The 22,283-nt window shown below is 55.4% G+C and overlaps 2 protein-coding genes across 12 annotated transcripts in view; one reads left to right on the top strand and one right to left on the bottom strand.

Moving 5' to 3' along the window:
- Cdh23 (cadherin related 23) overlaps positions 1-22,283 on the bottom strand; it is a 374,671-nt gene that overhangs the window by 37,349 nt on the left and 315,039 nt on the right. The window contains exon 1 of one of the 10 annotated variants that reach the window (XM_063238634.1): positions 12,527-12,550. The exons of 7 other annotated variants lie outside the window; for them this stretch is intronic. In XM_063238634.1, the coding sequence (XP_063094704.1) occupies positions 12,527-12,535 (9 nt within the window). In that variant the 5' untranslated portion in view covers positions 12,536-12,550. Of the gene's footprint in view, positions 1-1,189; positions 5,728-10,726; positions 14,720-22,283 lie in introns of those variants that run through there. 2 more of the 10 variants (XM_063238636.1, XM_063238637.1) reach the window with 2 other exon arrangements.
- Positions 59-20,293, top strand: Vsir (V-set immunoregulatory receptor). 2 transcript variants are annotated; one of them, XM_005005314.4, is made up of 7 exons: positions 59-341; positions 9,655-10,086; positions 10,648-10,704; positions 14,777-14,884; positions 17,920-17,947; positions 18,731-18,927; positions 19,074-20,293. In XM_005005314.4, the coding sequence occupies exons 1-7, from the start codon at positions 260-262 to the stop codon at positions 19,109-19,111; spliced, it is 942 nt and encodes a 313-aa protein (XP_005005371.2). In that variant the 5' UTR covers positions 59-259; the 3' UTR covers positions 19,112-20,293. The 2 variants fall into 2 exon arrangements, with proteins under 2 accessions (XP_005005371.2, XP_005005372.2); XM_005005315.4 differs by having other exon boundaries at positions 137-341; positions 9,658-10,086.

Raw genomic sequence — 22,283 nt, 5'->3', positions numbered from 1 at the left:
CTGGAGAGGGCAGAAAGCGCTTGACACAGGCCGAGAAACTTGCTGATCTATCTGCTAACCCTCCTCTCGCGTGCGACCTCCGGCGCAGTGCCGCGCACGGCCGCCCGGGGGCGCGGTGGGGCGCCAGCCTCCGCCCAGCCGCTCGCTGTGCTCCGCTGGCTCCGCACTCGCTTGGGAGGCTGCCCCGGCCGGCCGCGTCCCGCCGGCCCCAGCGACCCGCCCGTCCCCTGCCACGGCGCCCGCTCCGCCCGACGGCGACATGCTCGTCCCCTTGGCCCTGGAGGCCGTCGGCCGGTGCTGGGGGCCCCTGCTCCTCGTTCTCTTCCTGACTGAGCCCCAAGGTAAGTTCTCGGGCTCCTGGGCAGCACGCCGGGAGGGAGAGGCGACAGGTTGCGGGCCCCCGTCACCTGCTGGGACCTCCGTCCACCGCACGGAGGCTGCGGACCGCTGGGCAGCGTGCCCAAGTATCCCAGCTGGGCATCGGGCACTCTGTACGTTCTGACAGCTGACTTGGTCACAGGCAAAGAGTCCCCTGAGGGCTGCCTGTCTTACCCTTCTTAACCCAGAGAGCCCGGGGCACAGCTACTGCCTACAAGCAGGGCGGGATGAGTAGGGTGGGTGCAGCCAGCTGGTGCCAGTGTCCGTGTCCTGCTTTTGACAGCTGTGGCATTGTCCTGCCCCTCTAGCTTCAGGGCTCCATCTCAGGGGTGCAGGGGGTGTGGTACCCTCTGCCAAATGCCCTGTGCCCTGGTGATGCTTGTGGCCGAGCTATGGTGGATGCCGCTCAGGGTGGACACTGGTGTACTCCGATGGGGGTAGCCGTGCCCACAGGGTCCCATCTGACAGCCAGATTAAGTGCTCAGCGGATTCCTGCCATCTAAGGGGCTGCAGCACAGACTGATGTGGGGCCTGGGGAGGAGGCGGGGCCTTCTTCTAGCTCAGCCTTGCCCCTTCTGTACCTGGATAACATTGCATCTCTGCGGCCTCAGTTTCCCCAGTGCAAATGGAATCTCCACATAGGGAAGTGCCAAGGCTAAGATCCTGCCTGTCACAGCTCCAGATGGCCTCCTGGCCAGGACACAGGGGCTGGATGGTGGTGGGGGACACTCAGTTCTTGCCTGTTCAGAGCTGTAGAGGCTGAATCTCCAGGTTGGAGGGGTCTGGCAGGCAGCCTGGGATCCAAACTTACCGGGAGGGCCCAGGGAAAGTGTGAGTCATGTGGTGAGGCAGGACAGAGGTGGAGGGCTTGGCAGAGGGACCCAATGGGCAGGTCCAAAGAAGAGAAGGAACGGGGAGATGGGATAAGAGGCAGAGGGGGAGACTAGAAGTACCTAGCAGATATCCAGACACCCTAAAAATAAGCAGGGTTTCTGAGACAGCTTTATATCTCAGCACCTGCACTCTGGCCTGGTCTTCCGATAAGGAGGGATGTCACACCCTGCAGATGAGCTGCCCAAGCCCTGGCCTGGATGCTCCCCAAGATGACACCCAGGAGGGAGAGAGTGGGTAGGGGAAGGGAATGGGGCAGTCTTGCACCAAGGCTTCCAAAAGAAACAGAGAGAGGGTGGCCACAGGCAGGAAGCCCCCCACCCCAGGGGCCACCTACCTCGTCTCCCGCCCAAGTGACTGCACAAGACCCTTCCTATATCTTTGCCCTCTTCCCTGCCTGTACTTGGCTGGGCTCCTGTCGGCTCAGCAGCTCCAATTTGGGAAAATTAGTCCTAGAGAAGCAGGGTGTAGGACCTGCTCGTAGAGATTCCAGTTGCAGAGAGGCCCAAGGGGAGCCCAGAAGCCCTGGCTGATTTCACCTTCATAGCTAGGAACCTTCTTTTCCAGAGGTCTTGGTATCTAAACTATGTGATGTCAAACATAGTCTGTGTATCTAAACTATGTCTCTTCCTAACCTGGCTGCTCCAAGTTGCCTCCACCAAAAGAAGTCAGATTCCCCCTGGCCTGGGCACTGACTGTAATTTAGGCATGCCGTGCCCTGGGCATGATCACACAAGTCAAAGCCTTCATGGCCAGAAGGTGAGATGGAGTGGCCAGGGCAGGCCAGTGCCAAGGTAATGGCGGTGGTGTCAAGATGCTCAGGAGCCGGGAGCCAGCAGAGGCACAACCCTTTCTATGCCTGGCGCAGGCAGGATGGCTGATAGGGTGCCTTGGGGGCCAGGATCCACCAGCTCCCAAAGGTCCTCTTCTTTCCTAGGACCCATCTACTATCCTTCACCTGTCCTTGAAGCTGACTCAGGAGTCCCAAACTCAGGGCTCAGCACATCTGAGCCCTTGGGGGGACACTGAGGCTAGGAAGAGAGTGACCCATCTTCCCCTTCCTGCTGTGAGGCTGTGGACCTTATTGCATAACCTAGACCTGCAAGCCTCTGACACAGCAGTGGTCAGCTCTTGGGCAATCCCTAGCCCACTCCCCACCACAGCTGGACAGAAGCACAGATGCAGCCCGAAGCCAGTCCATGGGCAAGAGGGGCATCTATCCACTGCCAGGTGACCCCAGAGGCCACTGAGGAGCCCCTCACTGAGCCACCCGATTGCTCCTCTTTACCTGAAGTTGCCAAGGGCCCTCTGGGGTCTGACCTCTCTGAAAGAGCGTGGCCCAGGCAGGGTGCACTTTGGACCATCCCTGTAAATGCAGCAGGAGAGAGGAAAGGAGGGTCTCTTGAGCCCATGTGCCTGCTGGCAGTGTCTGAGCCCCATCTCCTAAGCTTGGAGCCCTATGTTCTAGGTTAGCGATTGTGTCAGGCCCAGCCTGACCTCGTCAGACAAGGGTGAGCCAGAGGTCAGCGCCATGCCTTCCGATGCCAAGGATACCCTGGCATTTCTTGCATGGCCTTGTCTCCCGATGGGACACTTGGGTGGGGACAAAGAAAGGGGGCTGGGGCAGCGCCCTACATGCCAGGGCTGCTGTACAGTCCTTGCTTTGGCTTTTGAGAATCAGTTGTACATGAGTTCAAATCCCAGACTGGCTATTCATTGCTCTGTGACCTTGGGCAAGTTGCTTAGTGTGCTGGGCAAGTCCTCTCACTTCTGTAGCTCTCCCTCTGAGGCAGTGGGCTTAGCGGGGGGGGGGGGCCTGACCCCTTGACCCTGGTGAATGTGGAGTAACAGGTTATTTCTGGTTTTCTGTGCTAGTGTCTTGTTGCCTCCAGGGTCTAAGGCATGGCAAAGGGATGAGCACAGGTTGCGTTCTGTCCCCCACAGGTGCCTAGAGTCTGAGGGTACGGGGAGGTGCCTGCCGCTAGTCTTAGAGAAAAGATGGGGACCTTGCAGTTCAAGCCCAGCCGGGCTCAGGGTTCACGTATCTCCATGGGATCTTTCTTGTCTCTGATGTCCACAGTCCATGTGTGGCTGGGTATCCCCCAACAGCAAGGCAATGACTACCATCCTGGCCACCAGTGATTCCAAAATGGAGTTTTGGAAGACTGAGCAGGCCCAGCTTCTGCTGCCTTTGACTTAGAGTCCTGTCGTCCAGGAGAACCGAGGTGTAGTCTCAGCTCTGCTGCTCCTCCCTGGGGGACCCTAAACACACACTTCCTCTCTGTCTTGCAGCGGGCAGGCTGGATGACAGGGACTCAGTCAGGCTACGCTAACGGGTAGTTCCACAGTGGTATTTCCCAAGCTCTTGTGCTTACTACCTTTTTGATTTCTGCCCTATCTGCCATCATGGTATGTACTGTTTTGTTTTTTTTTTTAAGTCTACTCATTGTTTTGTTTGAGTAAGTAAATTTCAAAAGGAAACTTTATATCATTGTCATAAGTGGAAAGCCAGTATCACCTACCATAAATAGATCAAAGTCATTAAAGTACATAATAGGAAAACCAAATAAGGGCATTAAATTCTAGTTGGAAACTTTAGCCTGGGGAAGGCGCTGAGTCTGGAGCCTGCTGCTGTCGTTTGGGAAATAATACAGTAGTAATACTGATTAAAAAAAAGAAAAGGAGATAAGCAAGGGAGGCATAGTGGCATCAAACTGGGACTTTCTCTTTGATGTAATCAGGACCGAGAGAGAATTGAAAAGGGAATAAGCTTCTTTCTATATGATTCAATGTTATTTAATGTAAAACCAAAAGTAAAACTATCCAAGTTATAGCTGCTGCCTGGCAAGCTGGGCCCTCATTGGCCAAACCATCTGTCCATCTGTGGGAAGGAGGCGGAGCCTCCAGCTGGTGCACATCTATTTCTAGGCCCTAGGGAGCAGTGAGATGATCTCTGACCTCAGGAGGCCTGGTTTCAGATCCTGACCTGGCACTTACTGTGAAGCTCTGGGCAAGTTCCTTAAGCTATCTGTGCTCAGGCCTCCTCATCTGTAAGATGGAGGTGGCGACACCACCTACCTCTCAGGGTGAGAGGGGCGATGGAATCACCCATGTAGAAGTGCTTAGAGCAATGCACGGCACAAGGCAGCTGTATGGTCACCTCCTCTGAGCCTCCCGCTGGAGACTTGAGTGGGTCCCAAGGGAGCTGGTTAGAGCTGGCTGCCCTGCAGTGCACGGTCCTCCTCAGGGACTCCTGAGTCTGCGATAGAGTTACTCTGAGAAGCTTCCTGGGCCAAAGCCCCTGGCCCAATGCCCAGGCCCTCCCAGGAGCCTCGGTCCCTGCCTCACAGACACTTTCCCAAGGTGCTGGAAGTGTTGCTTCCTCCCATAGAGAGCATTTCCCCTCCCGGCCCTCCTTGTCTATGTGAATGGCCACTTCCTGCTGGGGCAGGTATCAATAAACACATCTGAGATGCCCTTTGTCCTCGCAGGGCCCAAGAGCCCCCTGAGCAGACTTGCTGGCCTCAGCCCTCTCTGCCTGTGTCCCAGGACACTTCCTTTCTTAGAGTGACAGTCTCGATCCTGAGGGTTCCAGCCTCTGTTTCCCCTTGTGCTGTGTCTTGGACAGTGCTAAGAGAAAGAGCCTAGCAGGGAGCGGGAAGCAGGGCCAGTGCCTGCTGAGGACATCTGTGAGGCCAGGGACCAGGCCCTTTTCCTCTACAGCAGAGGTCACAGGGTGATCTTGAACTGTTTACTTGAAGAGACTGGCTGTTTGGGTGGGGCTCCCAGGCCTGGCTAATCAAGCTGGGGACCCAGCTCCCACGGCTAGGTGTTGCCTTGGCAACTGGGGCAAAGCTTACACCCAGTCAGAGAAAATACACAGGCCTGTCCACACCCACACATGCCCACTCTTACACACGCATCCCGTGCACACCCCTGGCTGCTCATGGAGGCCTGCTGGGTGGAAAGAGGCACAGGTCACGAAACTGAAGTCCAAAGAGGTGAGAGCCGAGTGTGAACTCCTCTCCCCCTACTCTGGGGGAAAAATGTCACCAGAGGCCGTGTCCCACTTGTGGCCCAGGCACTGCAGCTACAAAGCTCAGACACGGGTCTAAATTCCAAGCAGTTACCGACCTCTGCCCTCCCCAGTCTCTGCCTTCAGCCTGGCTCATGTTAGAAACTTGCTAAATATTTGTGGAATGAAAAAACGATGTTTTCTGTTTGGGTCTGAGTCGGGGTCAACTTGGAGTCAGTTCTTTCTCTCTAAAATAGTTGCCAGATGAGTGTCACTCTGCCACTGTGTGTGGGGGGGGGCACTTCCTGTTCCAAGGTGTGGATCTCAGCTCAGCCACAGAGTGCTGGTGTGGCCTTCAGGAGGTCGCCTGACTTCTCTATTTCTTCATTTTTAAAGCAGGAATGAAAACCAGGTGTGGTGGGGCACACTTATAATCCTAGCACCTAGGAGGCTGAGGCTGCTTCACAGTGAGTTTGAGGTCAACCTGGGCTATACAGTGAGTTCAAGGCTAGTCTGAGCTATATATATTGAGTCCCTGTCCCACAAAACAAAACAAAAACAAGGATGATAAATACCTACACTGTCAGGGAGGGTTGGGAGAATTAAATAAGTGTTCATAAAACAGATCCTTTTCCTTTCTACAGCACTTCAGAGCTGTCAGGGTGTCAAAACATGGGATCCCTCCATGTCCCAGGTCCTGGGGATTGAACCCAGGGCCTTCACCCTGAGCTATATCTCCAGACCTTTTTCTGTTTTGAGACAGGGTCTCCATAACTGGGCTTGAATTCGTGACCCTCCTGCCTCAATTTCCCAGAAGGCTGGGATTACAGGTGTGTGTGTTGCTGAGTGAGACCCCTGTGGTGTCTCTTAACTGCAGATGAAGAAAGAGGGGGTCCAAGAAGGGTCACAGAACAAGGCACTAGAGCTAAGTGGGCCCAGCTATAACCCCGAGACGTGGAGTTCCCTGGTTCCTGGCGTTTGTCATGAGGGTGCTCCTGAGGTCTTGCCCAGTGGCAGGTAGGGGCTGGAATCGGAGCCAGGTTAGTCCCCAAGAGTAGTCCAGTGGCTGAACAGCCACAGGCCAGGTCACCTTCCTGGCTCCTGTGCTCCTGGCCACCCTGGAGCCAAGCTCTTCCTCCCCACCCACTCTCCCTGGCCTCCAACAATGACCCAGGTGTCCCAAGGATCTGCTCCTGACAATAAGCAACATCCTCTTGCCAAATAATTATAATTCCAGCCCGGTGATCCTTCTCAGCTAACACGAGCATGCGCAGGCGTGGGGCTCTGGCCGCCCTCGCCCTCTGCACAGCTCTCTGATAGTTTCCTCAAGGATGGGCCACACTGGCCTTGTCATAGCTGGGTCCTCAGATACGGGAGTAGAGATGTTTGGGGGCCTCCACCCTTCCATCCCCAGGAAAAAACTGCAAGGACCCCAGGCCCACTCCTCTCTGGCCCGCCCTGCTAGAGACTGAACTGATCCCCCTGCCCTCCCCCAGACCTGCACCCCAGGGCAGCTTCTCCTTTTCTAAAAGGGGAACAGGTCCTTCAGGGCCATACGGGGTGGTGGGCAGCATAAGTGTGTGTTTGTGTGTGGGGTGCAGGGGATTGAGCAATGCCCCTTTCCTGTTGTCCTCAAGTTTTGCTTCTCTATGTACCCCTGTGAGTTTTTAAGGAAGATGCCTCCAGGGCTGAGGGTCCCTTCCTCGCTGCTGTGGTGCAGGCCTGGAGTCATGGGTACCAGTGCTTGGGCCCAGAGGGCTGTCATCCTGGGGTCCTGGCCACCTCCAGTTCTTCTGGACACAGTCACTCACCACTCATGCCTCTGCCTCCTTGGTGGCTCTGTGCCCTACTGCTTTTTTTGTTTTCTAAAGCAGGGTTGTACTATGCAGCCCAAACTGGCTTCAAATTCACAGCAATCCTCCTGCCTCAGCCTCTCCAGTGCTGGGATTACAAGCACACACCACCACACCCAGCTGTACTTTGTTTCTTGCTATTGTCTCCACTCCCACCCAGCCTGGCCTGAGGCATCGGCCCTGCCAAGACGCCCTCCTGAAGCCCCCGGGTATGTGGGAGCACAGGGCAGGCACTGTTGCCGCTGTACTTGGCAGAGGGTGCCGGGAGGAGAGGTGCTGGTGGGAACCCCACATGGGTGCCAGAAGATGCACAAAGCATCCCTATGGTTCTTGCAGGGAGCACAAAGAGCTCTTCCCTCGTCACTCTTCCCCACTGCCAGTGCCTGACACAGCCACACCCAGGCCCGTGACAGGGAGGGAAGTCCATGGTATAGGCAAAGCCTGGCACTGAGCCTGCTGTGGGTGAGAACTGGGCTGGGCAGCAGAGCATGGCTGGTTGTCTGCAGGGACCCTGGCTGGTCCTCTCCATGCTGAACCTGAGAGTCACAGTGGTGACCCGTCAGATGATGGGCTTGGACCTTGGTTTCCTCGTCAGTGACATGGGACTGAACACAGCACCTCACTGCTGGGTTCGTCAGCAATGCACGAAGCCCTCAGCACTGCGCAGCGCAGCATCTTCCTGCAGACCTGACCACGTCCTGCTTCTCTGCAGGCCAGGTGCTCGGGCTTGGAGTTCAGACCCTCTGGAGCTTCAGCCAGACCACCTCCCTCCTCCCCCCAGCCTGTGCTGCTGCCTGGAGAGGTGCCTAGAAGTTCTGAAATCTGCTCACCATGGCAATATCTTTCCACAAACCAGGGGTTCCAGACCTAGCTCTCCGCAAGGTTCTGGTCCTTGAAAACCCCCCTCCTGCAGACACTCTGAGGCCATGGCTTTGTCGCTCCTGATACTCTTCGAGGTGCATCCATCACTCACAGCTTAGTGAGAAAAGCCACCCACCCCCCCGCCCGCATTCTTAGGAAATGTTTCTTGAATCGCTGACTGAATCAGAGACCTATGAAGCTCCCAGGTGTTAAACACCAACCACTAGCAAGGGACTTTCTGAATATCTCATGTAAACCATTACTAGTCTTTACTTCACTTCTACCAGGTAAGTGTTTCCATGTCTGGGTTTCAGTGAAGATTCTGAAGTCCAGAATCTATGAGTCAGAGCTGCTGGACCCCAGAGCAGCCTAAGGCAACTACAGAAGCTGCTCTAGGCTGCCTCCCTCTCCAGGGGCTTTCTGTCTTCCTGGTGGGTCCCAGCCTGCTGCCGAATGTCCTGGGCTCTGAGGACAGGGCAGGGGCATCTGGAGGAGGAGATGGCATTGTCTACACTCTAGGGCAGTGATGGCGAACCTTCTAGAGACGACTGCCCAAAGTGCAACCCCAAACCCACCTATTTGTCACAAAGTGCCAATACTGCAGTGAAACCTGAACACTGAGGTTTAGTTTAGAAAGAACTCAGACATTAACATCCTTTGTTTTAAAAGAAAACAACACATGATAGGTTTGCCACCAACGGTCTAGGGTCTCTAGACGCCCCCAGCTGGGGCAACGAAGAGCACAGAGCCATTTGGTTTCTGTGCGCATTGGCACCCTCCTTTCCTCTCTGCTGGCTGCACTGCAGCCCCTGAATGGCCATGAAGTGAGGACCTACGATGCACAGCTGTCACCTGTGATCTGCCGCGGGCATCTGCGCTCACATCTACAGCCTGCCCTCACGTGGTCCTTATGACCCTGTGCTGTAGCTTGTGTTCTTTCCAGGGAGGAAACTGAGGCTCATGCCACCAGACAGAGGAGCACGGGCTGAACCTTGGTGTTCTCTTTTCTGAGACTTTAGGGGACTCAACATCGTTGAATGCTGTACGAATGGGTAAAGAGGATTAGGATGAGCAGTTGTGGTTGGTGGTGCATGCCTGTAATGCCAGGACTCGAGAGGCTGAGGCAGGAGGATTGCCATGAGTTTGAAGCTGGGCACATGGACTGTGTCTCAAAACAAAACAAATCAAATACAAAAAGAGGACCTGGAGATTTCCTCATTTGCTTATTGAGAAACAAACAAACAAAAGTCTTCTCAAACTAGGATATGGTTCCAAGGTCATGAGAGAGCCAGAGTCTGAGTTCTAGTCCCTGTCCCTTGGGTGCCTTGGGTCCCCCTAAGCCCAAGCTTCCCCACCACCTTGGCTGGAGACACTCTCCACTTGCTGAACTCCATCTGTCCATCCAGTCCAAAGACCCTTCCTCTTTCTGGTAGTGCCCTGACTGCCCCCAGAAGACCACTGCCCTCCTCCTCCAAATGCCCTGGAGCCTTTGCCCTGCAGAGTTACAAACGTAGGCCATCAGCTCCCAAGGCACCATCCTTACATATTCACATGCTCTGCCAGTGCCCAGGGCCTGCCACTGGGGAGCGGCCAAGCCAAGGTTGCTACGTACACTGTGAGGGTACCAGGCAGGTGACAGACTCTCTTTTCTCTAAGTAGGTCCAGTAGCAGCCTTCAAGGTCACCACGCCATATTCCCGGTATGTGTGTCCTGAGGGGCAGAACGTCACCTTCACCTGCAGGCTCTTGGGCCCTGTGTCCAAAAGGCACGATGTGACCTTCTACAAGACATGGTACCGCAGCATACGGAGCGAGATGCAGGTGTGCATGGAACGCCGGCCCATCCGCAACCTCACATTCCAGGACCTGCACCTGCACCACACAAGCCACCAGGCCACTAACACCAGCCACGACGTGGCCCGCAGCCACGGGCTGGAGTCACACTCCGATCACCACGGCAACTTCTCCATCACCATGCGCAACCTGACTGTGGGGGACGTCGGGCTGTACTGCTGCCTCGTGGTGGAGTTGCAGCACCACCACACGGAGCACAGGGCGCACGGGGCCATTGAGCTGCAGGTGCAGACAGGTGAGGCACCCACACCCCCCAGTGCATGCTGCGAATACAGCTGTGCAGCTGTGTGATGCTGTGCTAGACAGTATTGACCATGTGGGTGGCACTGGTGCTCCCATGTGTTGTGTATGAGAAGGGATGGCTCTGTGTGTCTGTGACATTTGTGGTTTGCTGGTGTGATGGAGAGGGAGGATGTGTGTGGTCCTGATTGTGACCATGGGACTCACTGAAGAGTCCGCAGGCCGGGGTGTGATCCTGCTAGTCATGATAACAGTGACCGTGGACTCTATAGGCCCAAGTCAGGGTAGCTAACATCCCCACGGGAATGTGTGTGTCCTGAGAACATGGGGCTGGCGGGCTGCAGAGGTGTGGGTGCCGTGGGTCCCCACTGATCCTGGGGGTGAGAATGGGCAGGGTGAGGACATGCCAGGGTGTGTGTGTACATGTGTGTAAGCTCCTGCTGGCTGGGCAGGTGCCAGCATGTGTACTTGTCACAGGTGAGGGACACTGGCCTGGAGAAGTGTCCCTGGCCTCTGGGCCTGACCCCCATAACACTCATTCTCCTTGCTCCCACAGGCAAAGACGCGCCATCCAAATGCATCATGTACCCGTCCTCCCCTGAGGAGAGTGACAGTAAGGCCCATCCTCCTGTCTCTCCCAGTGCTGTGTCCTCTGTTCTCCTCCTCAGCCCTGACCTTGTTCTCACCTCTGACCGCATCACCCTGCATATGGCACCTCCCATCACCCCCTGTGCTCCGATCCCTTTTGTTTCTTCATTGGCTACAGCCCCAGAACCCCACTGGTCTTCCAGCTACTCTGGACTCAAGGGGCCACTTCCTCTATGCAGAAGGCATTGTCAGCTTCACTCTCCAAATGTGGAAACAGGGCCCCAGAAAGATGGTATAACTTGTCCAAGCTCACACAGCCCAGGGGCACAGCCAGGATCTGGCTTTGGGCCAGCCTGGGTCTGCTCACCTCCCTTCTTTCCAGCCCCAGGGAAGAAGAGACACAGGGGCAGAACAGTGGGGTCTAAGGGTCTGAGGAGGGCTGGGCACTCAGGCCAGGTGAGGATGCCCAGCGGCCTAGGGACAACAGCAAAGCTACGTCTTTGGGATGCCCTGCTCTTCTGAGTAGAGAGGGCCCTGGCTTTCTTGTCCTTCTAGCCACCCACTACCCATCAGGCATCTGGGGCAGGCCAGCCCCTGCTGAGGCCTCCGGGAGACTATCCAGGAGGCCCTGAGCCAGACAAGCCCTAACGCAAAGGCTGCGGGGACTTTATATTCCAACTATCCGTTTTCTCAAACCAACAAACAGAATGGCCAGGAGCAAGCATAGCGTGTGCACTTCAGCCTGAGCTAGGCCTCTGCAGAGCTGCAGGGTCCTTGTGGCACAAGCTACCATGCTGTCCACACTTCCCTCTGCATGGCCACTTCTTTTCTATGCGGAGGCTCATGACTGGTGCACACGCATGTGTGTATAGGACAGGGCAGCCCCGCCAGTGTGTATGCATGACAGTCACTTCCTCACGGCACCTTCGCTCTGAGCAAATGCCCAGTCCCACTTCTTCCTCTGAGATCTCACCGAGCTACAAGGGACTTACAGATAGTCACTTCTACCACTGTGCCTCAGTGTCATAGCCAGGGAAACCAGGTTCTGGTAGGGAAAGGAACTTGTTCCTCAAGGATATCAGAGAGCCAAACTCTCAGAGTGTGCACCCTGCCCAAGGGCCAGCCGCCTCCCCCAGGGTCAACCCAGCTTTGAAAATAAGCCATACAATTTCAGTCCTGGAGAGAGAAACACGAGATGCCAAAGGGGGTGATGCTAGAGAGATCAGGCGCAAAATAGAGGATGCAGAGATCTAGGGAAGGAATCCAGGGAGGGGGCACTGAGGAGTCTCGGTGGTTAGAGCTCTTGCAGGAGACGGAAATCTTGAGTTTGATCACCAGGATACTTAGGCATCCCCTCCTTCCCTGAGCTGCTGTCTGTAAACTGGCTTCTTGAGGACCAAAGGGACACGCTTGCTTCTGCCACCACAGTTGAGGGTGAGGGTATGGCTTTGATAACTTCAGATGTCCCCCTCCAAACTCTTGGTTCTGGCAGCACAGATGTTTGGCACTAAGGCAGAATCAGGTCTGGATGAGAAGAAACCTAGCTGCACTTTGGGAGGGGGCATGGGGCTCGGGCAGCGCAGCCACCCTCTGGGCACCATTACCCCACTGGGCATCAGAGCAGATGCATCCTTTTTCTTCTGCCCAGGAGGCAGCTGTCAGTGTTATTTGAGGGACTATTGTGTGCCCAGGGCCAGTGAGCTCGAACATAAGAGAACAGTGATGGTGAGGACCTCTGTAAGCGCCGCAGGCCAGTCCAAGTGGGTTTCAGAGAAAAGCAGTACTGGGAAGTGGTTGAGAATAAGACCTTGGCACAGGCCAGGCTGCCGACCCTCCCTGTGCCTTACCTGGCTCATCGTCAGTGGGCTGATGATTGGAATAACGTGGCCTTGCAGGATGTTTATGAGGTCCACAGGAGGCGTCTATTACCTGTGAGATGCTGAGAGTGGTGCGTGGCTTGTGCAGGTGCCTGTGGGTGTGGGCTATTGTTGCCTCTTGTGGGCTATTGTTGCACACTGCTGACCCTGACCCCCAAATCCTCTCACCCATCCCTGTGCCAAGGCAGGATGGCAGGTAGGTGGTAGCAGACAGTGGAAATGGTCTCATTTCCTGTCCGTTCTAGAGCCATTTGCCTGGCGACCCATGTGACCCCAGAACCTTTGGAAAGATTCTAGCCCCTGCTCGATCTAGAACTATGTCCCACAGCACCCAGTACTTGATCTATGAATGATGCTGCCAGCCAGGCAGTTCATTGAGATTTCCTTCTCTAACTTCAGCCTGAATCTTTCAGTGTTCTCTCTGGGACATGGGAGAGTAGCTGGGCTAGGGAGTTAAGTCAAAGTCCATCTGTGCAAGGGAGGAGGAAGCAGGGACTATGAGCCAGGGAAGTTGGTCCCCAGGCAGCCCCTGTTGCTCAGGGTTTTTCACTCTGTTGTTCCTTTCCACTGATCTAGCAGGGTGCTCCTTCCTCCACATGTACCCGTGGGGAACCTGGCAGCCCTGGACAAAGACCAGCTGAGCATGCTGGGCACACTTCCCAAGCTGGTGGTGGTTGCACCCCTGCCAGCACCTGATCACCTCTCTAGGGTGAGCCTGGCCTGGATGGTGATCGAGCAGGCCTCCTCTCTAGGGGGTGCCAGCCCAGGCACTGGCTGTGACAGGCGAGAGCTGTGGCCAGGCTGAGCTCTGCAGAGATTCCCACACAGCCTCAGAGGACAGTTGAGCCCACAGATTGATCCCCAGTGTCCCATTTCTTGCTCCAACTCTCAGCCATAGTTATAAGGAAACCTCAGGCTCTCAGAGTGGAACCTAGTCCTGATCTCCTGGAGGAGCTGCCAGGAAGGGGACACACGTTGGGGACATGAGTCAGGCAGACAGATCTGACCAAGCCTCCTAGGCAGGCAGAATCATTCTTTGGAGAACTGCCCCAAAGATTGCTTAGTGGCAGTCAGAAGACACCTGCTTTGATGACCAGAAAAAAGCATTCTGCAGCCAGCTTCTCAGATATTGCCTTCAGTGAGGTCTTTGATGAGGTTTAGCAGAACCGAGTTACAGAATGTTTTTACTTTCAGTATTCCACGTTCAAATGCAGCCTTGGTAAGACCTGCAGGGAACCTGCTTTAATGTGGAGCAGAACTCGCTTTGTAATTAGCCCAGCAACTGTTTCTGTACCGACGGGGACTTCTGAAGTGCTTGCAAACTGTTTGTTCCCTTCTGCCATGCGAGCAAACCCCTGCAAGTTGTTTATATCAAGGTGTTGTTTTGCCATATGATGAGATAAAAGTGGGCTTTATTTCCAAATAAAATGCAAAAGCAGCATTTAGGGCCATGGCCCATTCTATCCCAAAAGCTTTCTGGGGTGAAGCTGACACAGTGACAAGGTATCCCAGCTGTCTTTGGCCCAGAGAAGGGCTCAAAATTGGGAAGGAAACACGTCTACGCTGGTTGTGGTTCCACGGGCTCCTCTATTCCCATCTAAACTCCTAGAGTCAGCAGATGAAGTGAAATAAATCAACCCCCCCCCCATGCTACTGGGACCGGGAAGTGGTACAGTCTTTTCTGAGGGCAATTTAGCAATTGCCTAAAAGAAAACTCACATGTACTCTCTCGCCCAGCATGCTGAGTGCTAGGGATTGACACTCAGGAGCATTTGCCTGAGCGGGCAGGGGTGCCGTGTAAGCAGTGTATGGGTACCTCATCAGTTACGTGGGAAGGAAGCAAGTGACGTGCTCCTCGGGAGGGTACAACGTTCTCAGTGCTGTACAACCCTCGCTGCTATCTATCTCTAAGACATTTTCATCCTTTGACCTTGAACTCTTATAGTCTAGGGTCTGTGAAGGTCCCTGCTTCCTTTTCCAGGGATAATTTGTAGCCTTGGGCTGTCCAGCTGTCACTTGAGCATGGGGTGAGGAGTCCGTGCGGTCCTCCTTGGGGCTGCTGCACGTCTAAGTGACAGGTCTGGCTTCTCCATGCTGTGGGGCTCCTGGGTGAAGGTGGGTCCCCTGCTGTCCAGCCTCTTCTTTCTGGGCCTCAGTTTCCCCCTGCAGCAGGACCAGTGGGAATGGGGCCTCACCTTCGCTGCCTCTCTGTTCTTCCAGACATCACAGCTGCAGCCCTGGCCACAAGTGCCTGCATCGTAGGAATCCTCTGCCTGCCCCTCATCCTGCTCCTGGTCTACAAGCAGAGGCAGGTGGCCTCGCACCGCCGTGAGTACATGTGTCCCGGGTGTGCATGTATGTGTATGTGTGTTTGCATGCATGTGACATGTCCAGCCTAGCCCCTGCGTCACCTGGCAGGCACTGTGTCTCTATTCCTTGCTAGAAGCAAGAAGAAGGGACCAGGCTTGAGTGCCTGGCAGATACTTTGGTTCCTGGTCAGCGTTAGCTTGGTGCTCCACTCATAAAATATCTGTTGAATGAATGATAATCACAAGTTGTAATGGGAACAGCTCACACTGGTTTATAAACATGCTGCCCCTCAGAGATCCAGGGGGGCTTGCTTTCATGTGTAGGTGGCTTTGTTTTGTAATTGGTAGCAAGCGCTGGGACAAAAACATGATAATGGCTCATGTCTGAAATGCCTGTACTCGGGAGGATCGCTGTGAGTTTGAGGTCAGCCTGGGTGACATAGTGAGTTCAAGGCCAGCCTGAACTACATGATAGGACGCTATCTCCAACTAAACAAAACACAAAAAGCCTCACAGTAAAAAATGACTTTTGGCACATTGGAAGTAGGAGGGGGTCTTAGCGATCACTTCATTCAGGCGTTTTCTAAAGTCAGCAAACTAATAACTGAATGTTAGGTAACTCTGCCTCCCAGCTTCCCATCCTTGCTGTCCGGGAGATGCGATGTCATTATATAACAGCAGTGCTCACTGGTCACTAAGCCCTAGCAGATGGGGCTGCTGTGCTAGGCTGTATGCCAAGCTGGTCACATGCATTTGCTCACATAGGTCTTAGAATAACCCCCTAGAACTGGGTTCCATCGTTACCATCTTTTACAGATGAGTATTTATTGAGGCTTAGAGACATTTTACAACTTGCTGAAGAAACCATACTGCGAATAAGTGGTGAAACCAGGCTTCAAGGTCCTAGCCACAAACACCTTTCACACCCTCCTTCTGGGTGACGGCACCTCTTGAGCTCCTCTGACCTGACCTGAGTTTGCCAAGGGCAGGGCTCTAGTGCCCTGGGGGCCTCTTTCCTGGCCTCCGGCCCCTGCTTGGTCGTGAGAGGCACTGAGAGGGGACTGCTGTTGCCCGGCCACCCCTGATCTCCTCGGCCTCTGTCTACTCCACATCCTTCCCGAGGCCCAGCCACAGTGGGTCCCTTGGGCTCCCAGTGCCTGTCCCTTGCTCTCACAAACCCATAGCCCAACCACGAGTCCTGAAGTGGCAGGTAACAGGGTGAGAGCAGAAGAGAAATCCAGGAGCTGCTGCCATGCCAAGGCTGGCAGTCAGCGAGGAGGGAGCCCCCAGGTCCCAGAGTCAGAGGTGCTTTCTGTGCCCTTCGCTCCAGACCACAGCACTGCCTTGTCATGTGGTCAGAACAGGGAACAGGAACTAGGGAACAAATGCGTTCTGGGTAGAGGATGCTGAGCGTGTGTGTGTGTGTGTGTGTGTGTGTGTGTCTCCCCCAGGTGGGGCCCCACCTCCTAGTGGCTCCTGTTGGGAAGGGGGTGATGGGTGGAGGAAGAAGAGTCACAACACTAGCAGGTGCCCCATGGACACGGAGTGGGGTGAGTCCTACTCCATGCACTGTGACACCTTCAGGCTAAGTGCTGGCTCCTGGGAAGGTCCCAATCTGTCCCAGGAAAACACAGGACAACTGGACTGGGAGGCCGTGTGGGCACAGTGCTTGTTTAGGGGTGCATGATGCCCCATGTTCCGTGTGTCCCTGGAACTCTACGTGACACTGTTTTGGAGCCATCGGCCACTTCTCTAGCCCTGCCCCCTCACTGTGTGCAGTAACAGAGCAGGAACAATTACTTATTTTCTCAGAAAAAATGTTTTTGGGATCAGTCCTCTCACTTCCCAAAAGAAAATTTTAAAAGGTTGAGATTGTCATCTGATCTCAGACTTAGGAACAGAGACACCACTTGCAAAATAGAAGTCAGGAGAGCCTGGGGTCATCTCCCCTGTGCAGGCTCTACAGAAGCAGTTGCCCTGGGGGTCTGGGAACAGAAAGGCCCTTGAGTCCCAGGGCACAGGCAGAGGCCCCCGGAGTGGGCGGCAGGTCAGGGATGTGTATGGTGTGCTCTGGCAGGAAGGTACTGGATCCTGGCCTGGAGGAGATGCTCAGGAATGAGCCAAAAGAAAAAAAAAGGGGCTAGGGGCAGTTTGCTGAGCCTGGATTCCTCTCCCACTTTAGATTGTGACTCAGTTTCTCCAGCTCTAAAGTGGGACCCACATCCATGCCCTAGGCCATGGAGGAGAGGATGAGATGAACAAACACACGCTGCATACTCGCATGAAGCCTGACACGGAACAACCCCTGTAAACAGCAGCCACAGCGCTGCAGATTTCAGGAACTCCGTGCAACTTCCCGAGCTGTCTTTCGTGCGCCCCTCCCCCACCCCATTTCCCCATCTGCCCTCAGCAGCGAAGCTCCTTAAAGTGAAGGGTCTGCAGGCGGAAGATGTGGGGCACTGTAAGAAAGAGGGAAGTTGGGGGCTCTTGCATCTGGCTGGTGGCCAGTTTGAGGGGTGAGAACCCCTAGAGTCAGCCAGGACTGCCCCAGCATGAATGAAGTGTAAAAACTGGGCAGCTGGGAAGTGACGGGATGCTTGGTCCCCTAAGGCTCTGCAGGAGATGTCCCTATTACATGGCATGGAGGACAGGGCAGAGAGGACCCTCTAGCTAGGAAATGACCTTAAGTCATGGCTGAAGTCCAGAAGGGGGCAAGTGTCCAAACAGGAAACCACAGTTCACAAATTCAGAAGCCAGGCCTCTGGTTGATCTTAAATCTCCAGGGTCTGTGTTATGAGCCATGGGAGAAAGTGTAGGCTGCCTTGAGCTCCCTGGTGGCAAATGTTGCGTGCACTTGGACAAAAGAGGCTGAGTTGCATTCATCTATGAAGTGAGCCACTCGCTGGAGGCCACCTGCAGCGGGATCCCTGGCAGGGCAGGGGCTGCTGGAGGGATTGCTGCCCACCCGCCCAGAGGGGTCTCTGCCAGCAGGTTGCCAGGGTGTTGTCAAGGGAGGCCTTCCTTCCTGTGACCAGGTTCTCTGTCTGTTCCTAGGTGCCCAGGAGCTGGTACGGATGGACAGGTAAGGCCCACAGAGACACAGTCGCCAGGGCCAGCAGGCAGTGAGGAGCTATTCCTGAGTAGCAGGGCCCTGCTCAGCCACCTAGCACCTGCCACTGGGTGACAACAGGCAGATACCGAAACGCTCAAAGTGGTCCCAGCAAGCCCAGCTCCAGCCCAAGGGGTGGCTCCTTCTCTGCAGGGTCTCCGGGCAGGAGGGCAGATGCTGAAGGGAGCCAGCGTAGGTAGCAGGCTGGGCACAGGGTGGGAAAGTGTGGGTCCTGCACTCTGGACTGGCAGCTGGCTGCAGCCTGGGACAGAGGACAAGCTCAGGAATGAGCCACACTCAGGACCTCAGCCACTGTCCCAAAACAGTGGCTGACAGCTCCTCTGCTTGTTTAAAAAGGACAGTTTCCAAGACACAGTCAAAGGAAATCTGGTCTGTGATCCTGCCACAATCTCAGAGTTGAGGGGTCCTTCACAGGTATCCCCTTCCCAACTGGAAGAGAAGAGAACCCATCCACTCAGCTCAGAGAGCTCTGGAGATACTCGACCCTAACATCGTTATCTCCTAAATCTGGTGTTTGGGGGGTGTCTCGACTGCAGTGATGGTCAGATCTCAGGAAGAGCGGTGGCTGCCCAGGCGCCCTGGACTCAGAGAGGGGGTAGAGTGCAGCCCACACCTTTGTCTTGCGGCCTGGTGTGTGTGTGTGGGGAGGTGGGAGGAGAAAGGGGAGGCAGGGAGAGCACAGCTGTGCTCCATCCCAGCAGCACCGGTGGGTGACCTTCCGTTCTGCTTCTCTAGTCCCATTACTCAGGGAATTGAAAACCCTGGCTTTGAGGTCTCTCCACCTCCCCATGGGATGCCCGAGGCCAAGGCCAGGCCCCCTCTGACCTACGTGGCCCAGCGACAGCCTTCTGAGTCTGGGCGGCACCTGCTGTCTGAACCCAACACTCCTCTGTCTCCTCTGGGTCCCGGGGACATCTTCTTTCCATCCCTGGGTGAGTATCTCTGTGACTTTCAAGGTCACAACTCCAAGAGTCCGCAGGCCATCCTCCTTGAGAAGTCCTCACAGCCTCCTGGAGCAGGGTTGGGGGTTAAGGGGCAGAGAACCCCCTGCTCACTTTGCCTGTCCTTTCTTTTGCAGAGCCAGTCCCTGACTCCCCACATTCTGAGTTCATCTAAGCCAGCTGAGGACAGTGGCGATGCTGGCTGGATCTGGGAAAGGTGCATTTGAGCCCGGGCCACCCTGTGACTGGCTCCCTTGACCTAGGCCATGGCTGGCCTCCATCCTCCTGCTCTGAGCCCAGACTCCACTGTAGCCCCACTGCCCAGACCTTCTACCTTCTGGATGCTACGTAGGGCAAAGGAGAAGATGCTGGATTGCTCACCCCTGCCCCAAGGATGTTAGGGTGCTGGGTCCCCTGAGGACCTGAATTTCACCACCTACAGATGCCAAATGACTTTCGTCCTAAGAAGTTCCCAGATTTCCAGCTCTACGGCAGCCTGTCTCCCTGAGACAGGAGTCTGGGACTCGGCAGCAGACAGAACAAGGTTGGCACTGGGCAGGCCCTCCTAGTGCCACCCTCCCAAGCATGAGTCACAGCACCAGAGGTGGAGAGATCCCTGCCTGCTGAGATTGGTTTGGTTGCCCTGTCCCCTCTCCAAAGCTGCTTCTCTGTTGGCCTCTCTCTTTGTACCGTGGGGGCTCTGGGTGGGCCTGCCAGTCCCCAGCCACTGGGGCTCCTCGAGCGGCCACCCGCTAGCAAGTCTCTGAGGATCTGTCAACAGGTTATGCATCTAGGGCTCCCACTGCCTGCATTTATAGCCCAAGTTCAGTGGCCAGAGGCCCTGAAACAGGAAATAAACAGTGGGCACAGTGGCCACTGTGAGCCAACTGGCATCTTGGGCAATTTGAGGCCAGGCAACAGGTTGTGCCACTCACTTCGGAAGACCGGAAGACCGAGAGGGAGGTGGGTGGAGCCTGCTGGGAAGGTGAGAGCAGAGGTCCCACTCTCCATGTCCCCTGCTCCAGGGCCCAGCGAGGGCAACAGCAAGGGTAACTGTATAAGTACTAAGGGGATGCTATTAAAAACTGCAAGGGCAACAGGCGTGAGCTGGCTAATGAACTGAAAGCACCAGATCGATCCCTCTCCTCTGGTTCTGATGTGCAGAGGCCTGGGGACTCCTCTACTTCCAGCCTTTGGGCTGCTGTTCAGCCGGTGACCTCATGGGATTGTGGGCGGGACCAGGACACAGAAGTGCTTGCTCCTCTCAGCTCCTGGACTCTCGCTGGGGTCTCCCACAGCAAGGCGCGACCTGGCTTTGTTTTTGTATCTCATAAAGGAGACCTTTGTGGAACTGTCATTGAAGGGTTTAAAGCACGGGACAGAACTGGGGGAGAGGGTGGGGAGGCTGGGCAACTCCCCCAGCCCTGGGCACTGTGGAGAGCATAATTCCAATGTGGGCATTCATGGCCCAGCAGCCTCTGCTGACTCTGCAGAGACCGAAAACTAGGACTGCAGGCCAGGACTCAGGACCAGCGTGCCAGTGGAGAAGACCTCTATGTCCAGGGGTGGGGATGGGAGCTGCTTGGGGTTGCAGACAGTATTGAGCCCCTTTAGCGCCCAGATACGCCCCTAGGTCAGGCCCCCAGGCATAGGCCATAGAGTAGGGGCACCTGCTGTGCCTGGGGCAGGAATGGAGGTCTTGAACAGAGAGCAGCCGCAGACCTCATGGCAGGAATAACACCAAATGCTGGCTGCTGCTTTGTCCCCAGAGTCCCTTCTTATGCTCCACCTGCTGCCATGGATGCTTTGTGCCGTGCCACAGAAAGGGTGAGCTGCTCTCCCAGCTTGTGGGGACCCTCTAGGTAGAAGCAGGGAGGTGACACCTGTTTTGTGGCAGGAATGTGCTATCTAGGGTCCAAGGACAAGCCACAGACCACCTCTGGCCCCCCAGCTCAGGAACAGTGTGGCCTATCCCTTCAGAGGTGGGGACAGTTTCTATGAATTTGGCCCGGGCCTGGCTGCTGTTGTGTGGAGAAGGGAGGTGGCCCCTGGCGGAACAGCCACCGCACTTCCTGCCCTATTTCCTCCTGTGCTCTTCTGCTCTGACCCTTGCAAGTGAATGTATCTTGGGCTTCGTGGTTTCCTGTTTTCAGCAAAATTTACTCTGAGCTCCAGGCTCCATCTGCATCCATGACCATGGGCCCTGCCTGCTGCCATGGCAATGAACACCATCCTTATCGCTGCCAGGAATGGGCATGGAACGGTTCTCCATGTCACCCAGGATGGCCGGGCCTCTGAGATGGTGCTGTCAGCTGGATGACATGGGACACAGTCAGAGAAGTGAACATGCAGCTTCCAAGAAGGGACAGGCAACTCAGGGCTGGAAGGAAGTTTACTGTTTAACAGGGAGGCTCCCAGGGTACTGGCTTCCTGCCACTATTGGGAGACCTGGGAGGGACATCTGTGCCTTTAGGAACTCACTCATTGTTAGCATCGCAGTCAGGAATTGGGGCTGTCTTACCCAGCTCTGGACATTCATAACCAGTTAAGGTGTCCTCAGGAGAAGCTGAGGGGTACAGGGTGGAGGCTCCCTTGGAAGAGTTTTGCCAGCCCAGGAGAGGCTGCTGGATATACCCTGGGGCCTCTGGTGGCTGCTTGGAGTCAGGCTACCCCTGCCAAAAGATGTTGGGTCCTCAAGTGGGTGTGCAGGACCCCTGGGACCTGCATCTCAAAGACCAGCCCTGGGGCTGCCCTCACTCCTGCCTCCCCCGCATACAGCAGCTCAGGGTCTGGAGCAGAGGGCTGATCCCTAGCCTCCGTCGGGGGGATGCACCTGGGGAGCTATCATTGCTCCTAGGGTGGGTGCTCCCTGCCTGCTGGAGGAGGGCTTCCTGGGTGTCAGCTGGAGCCCTCCCAAGCTAACCTGGTATGCCTGGGGCTGGGCTGAGAATTGCTCTGGGACTGCAATAGACAAAAGAGGAACCGAGCATCTGCCAGGATGCTGGGTGCAAAGCTCTCTTGATAAAAGACCCAGCCCAGCTGCTGCCCCAGCTCACAGAGAGGGTTGACTGTCTAGACCACCCCTGCTTTGCATGGCTACTTACAACTCCTTACAAATGCTGCGTCAGAGTTCTGGGAGGATGAGGCCTTTGGACCTGGTTGCAGAGCTGATAACTGATCCACAGCTACTGGGTGTCAGGTTGAACCAGGATGTCAGGGTTCTGTTTTTGGACCATTCACATCACTCAGGGCTGCTTTTGACCAGAAACTACCATGTTGTGTTCCTAGCAGATTCTTCTGGGCCTGGAGGGATCTCCTCTATAGCAATGATGACCAAAGCTTGTATA

The sequence above is a fragment of the Cavia porcellus genome, unplaced genomic scaffold (genome assembly GCF_034190915.1).
Source record: "Cavia porcellus strain 051 isolate PalLab524CR breed Dunkin Hartley unplaced genomic scaffold, mCavPor4.1 scaffold_28, whole genome shotgun sequence".
In the NCBI taxonomy this organism is placed as follows: Eukaryota; Metazoa; Chordata; class Mammalia; order Rodentia; family Caviidae; genus Cavia; species Cavia porcellus.
The sequence above is the reverse complement of the archived record's forward strand: the minus strand, read 5'-3'. Positions and strand labels throughout refer to the sequence as shown.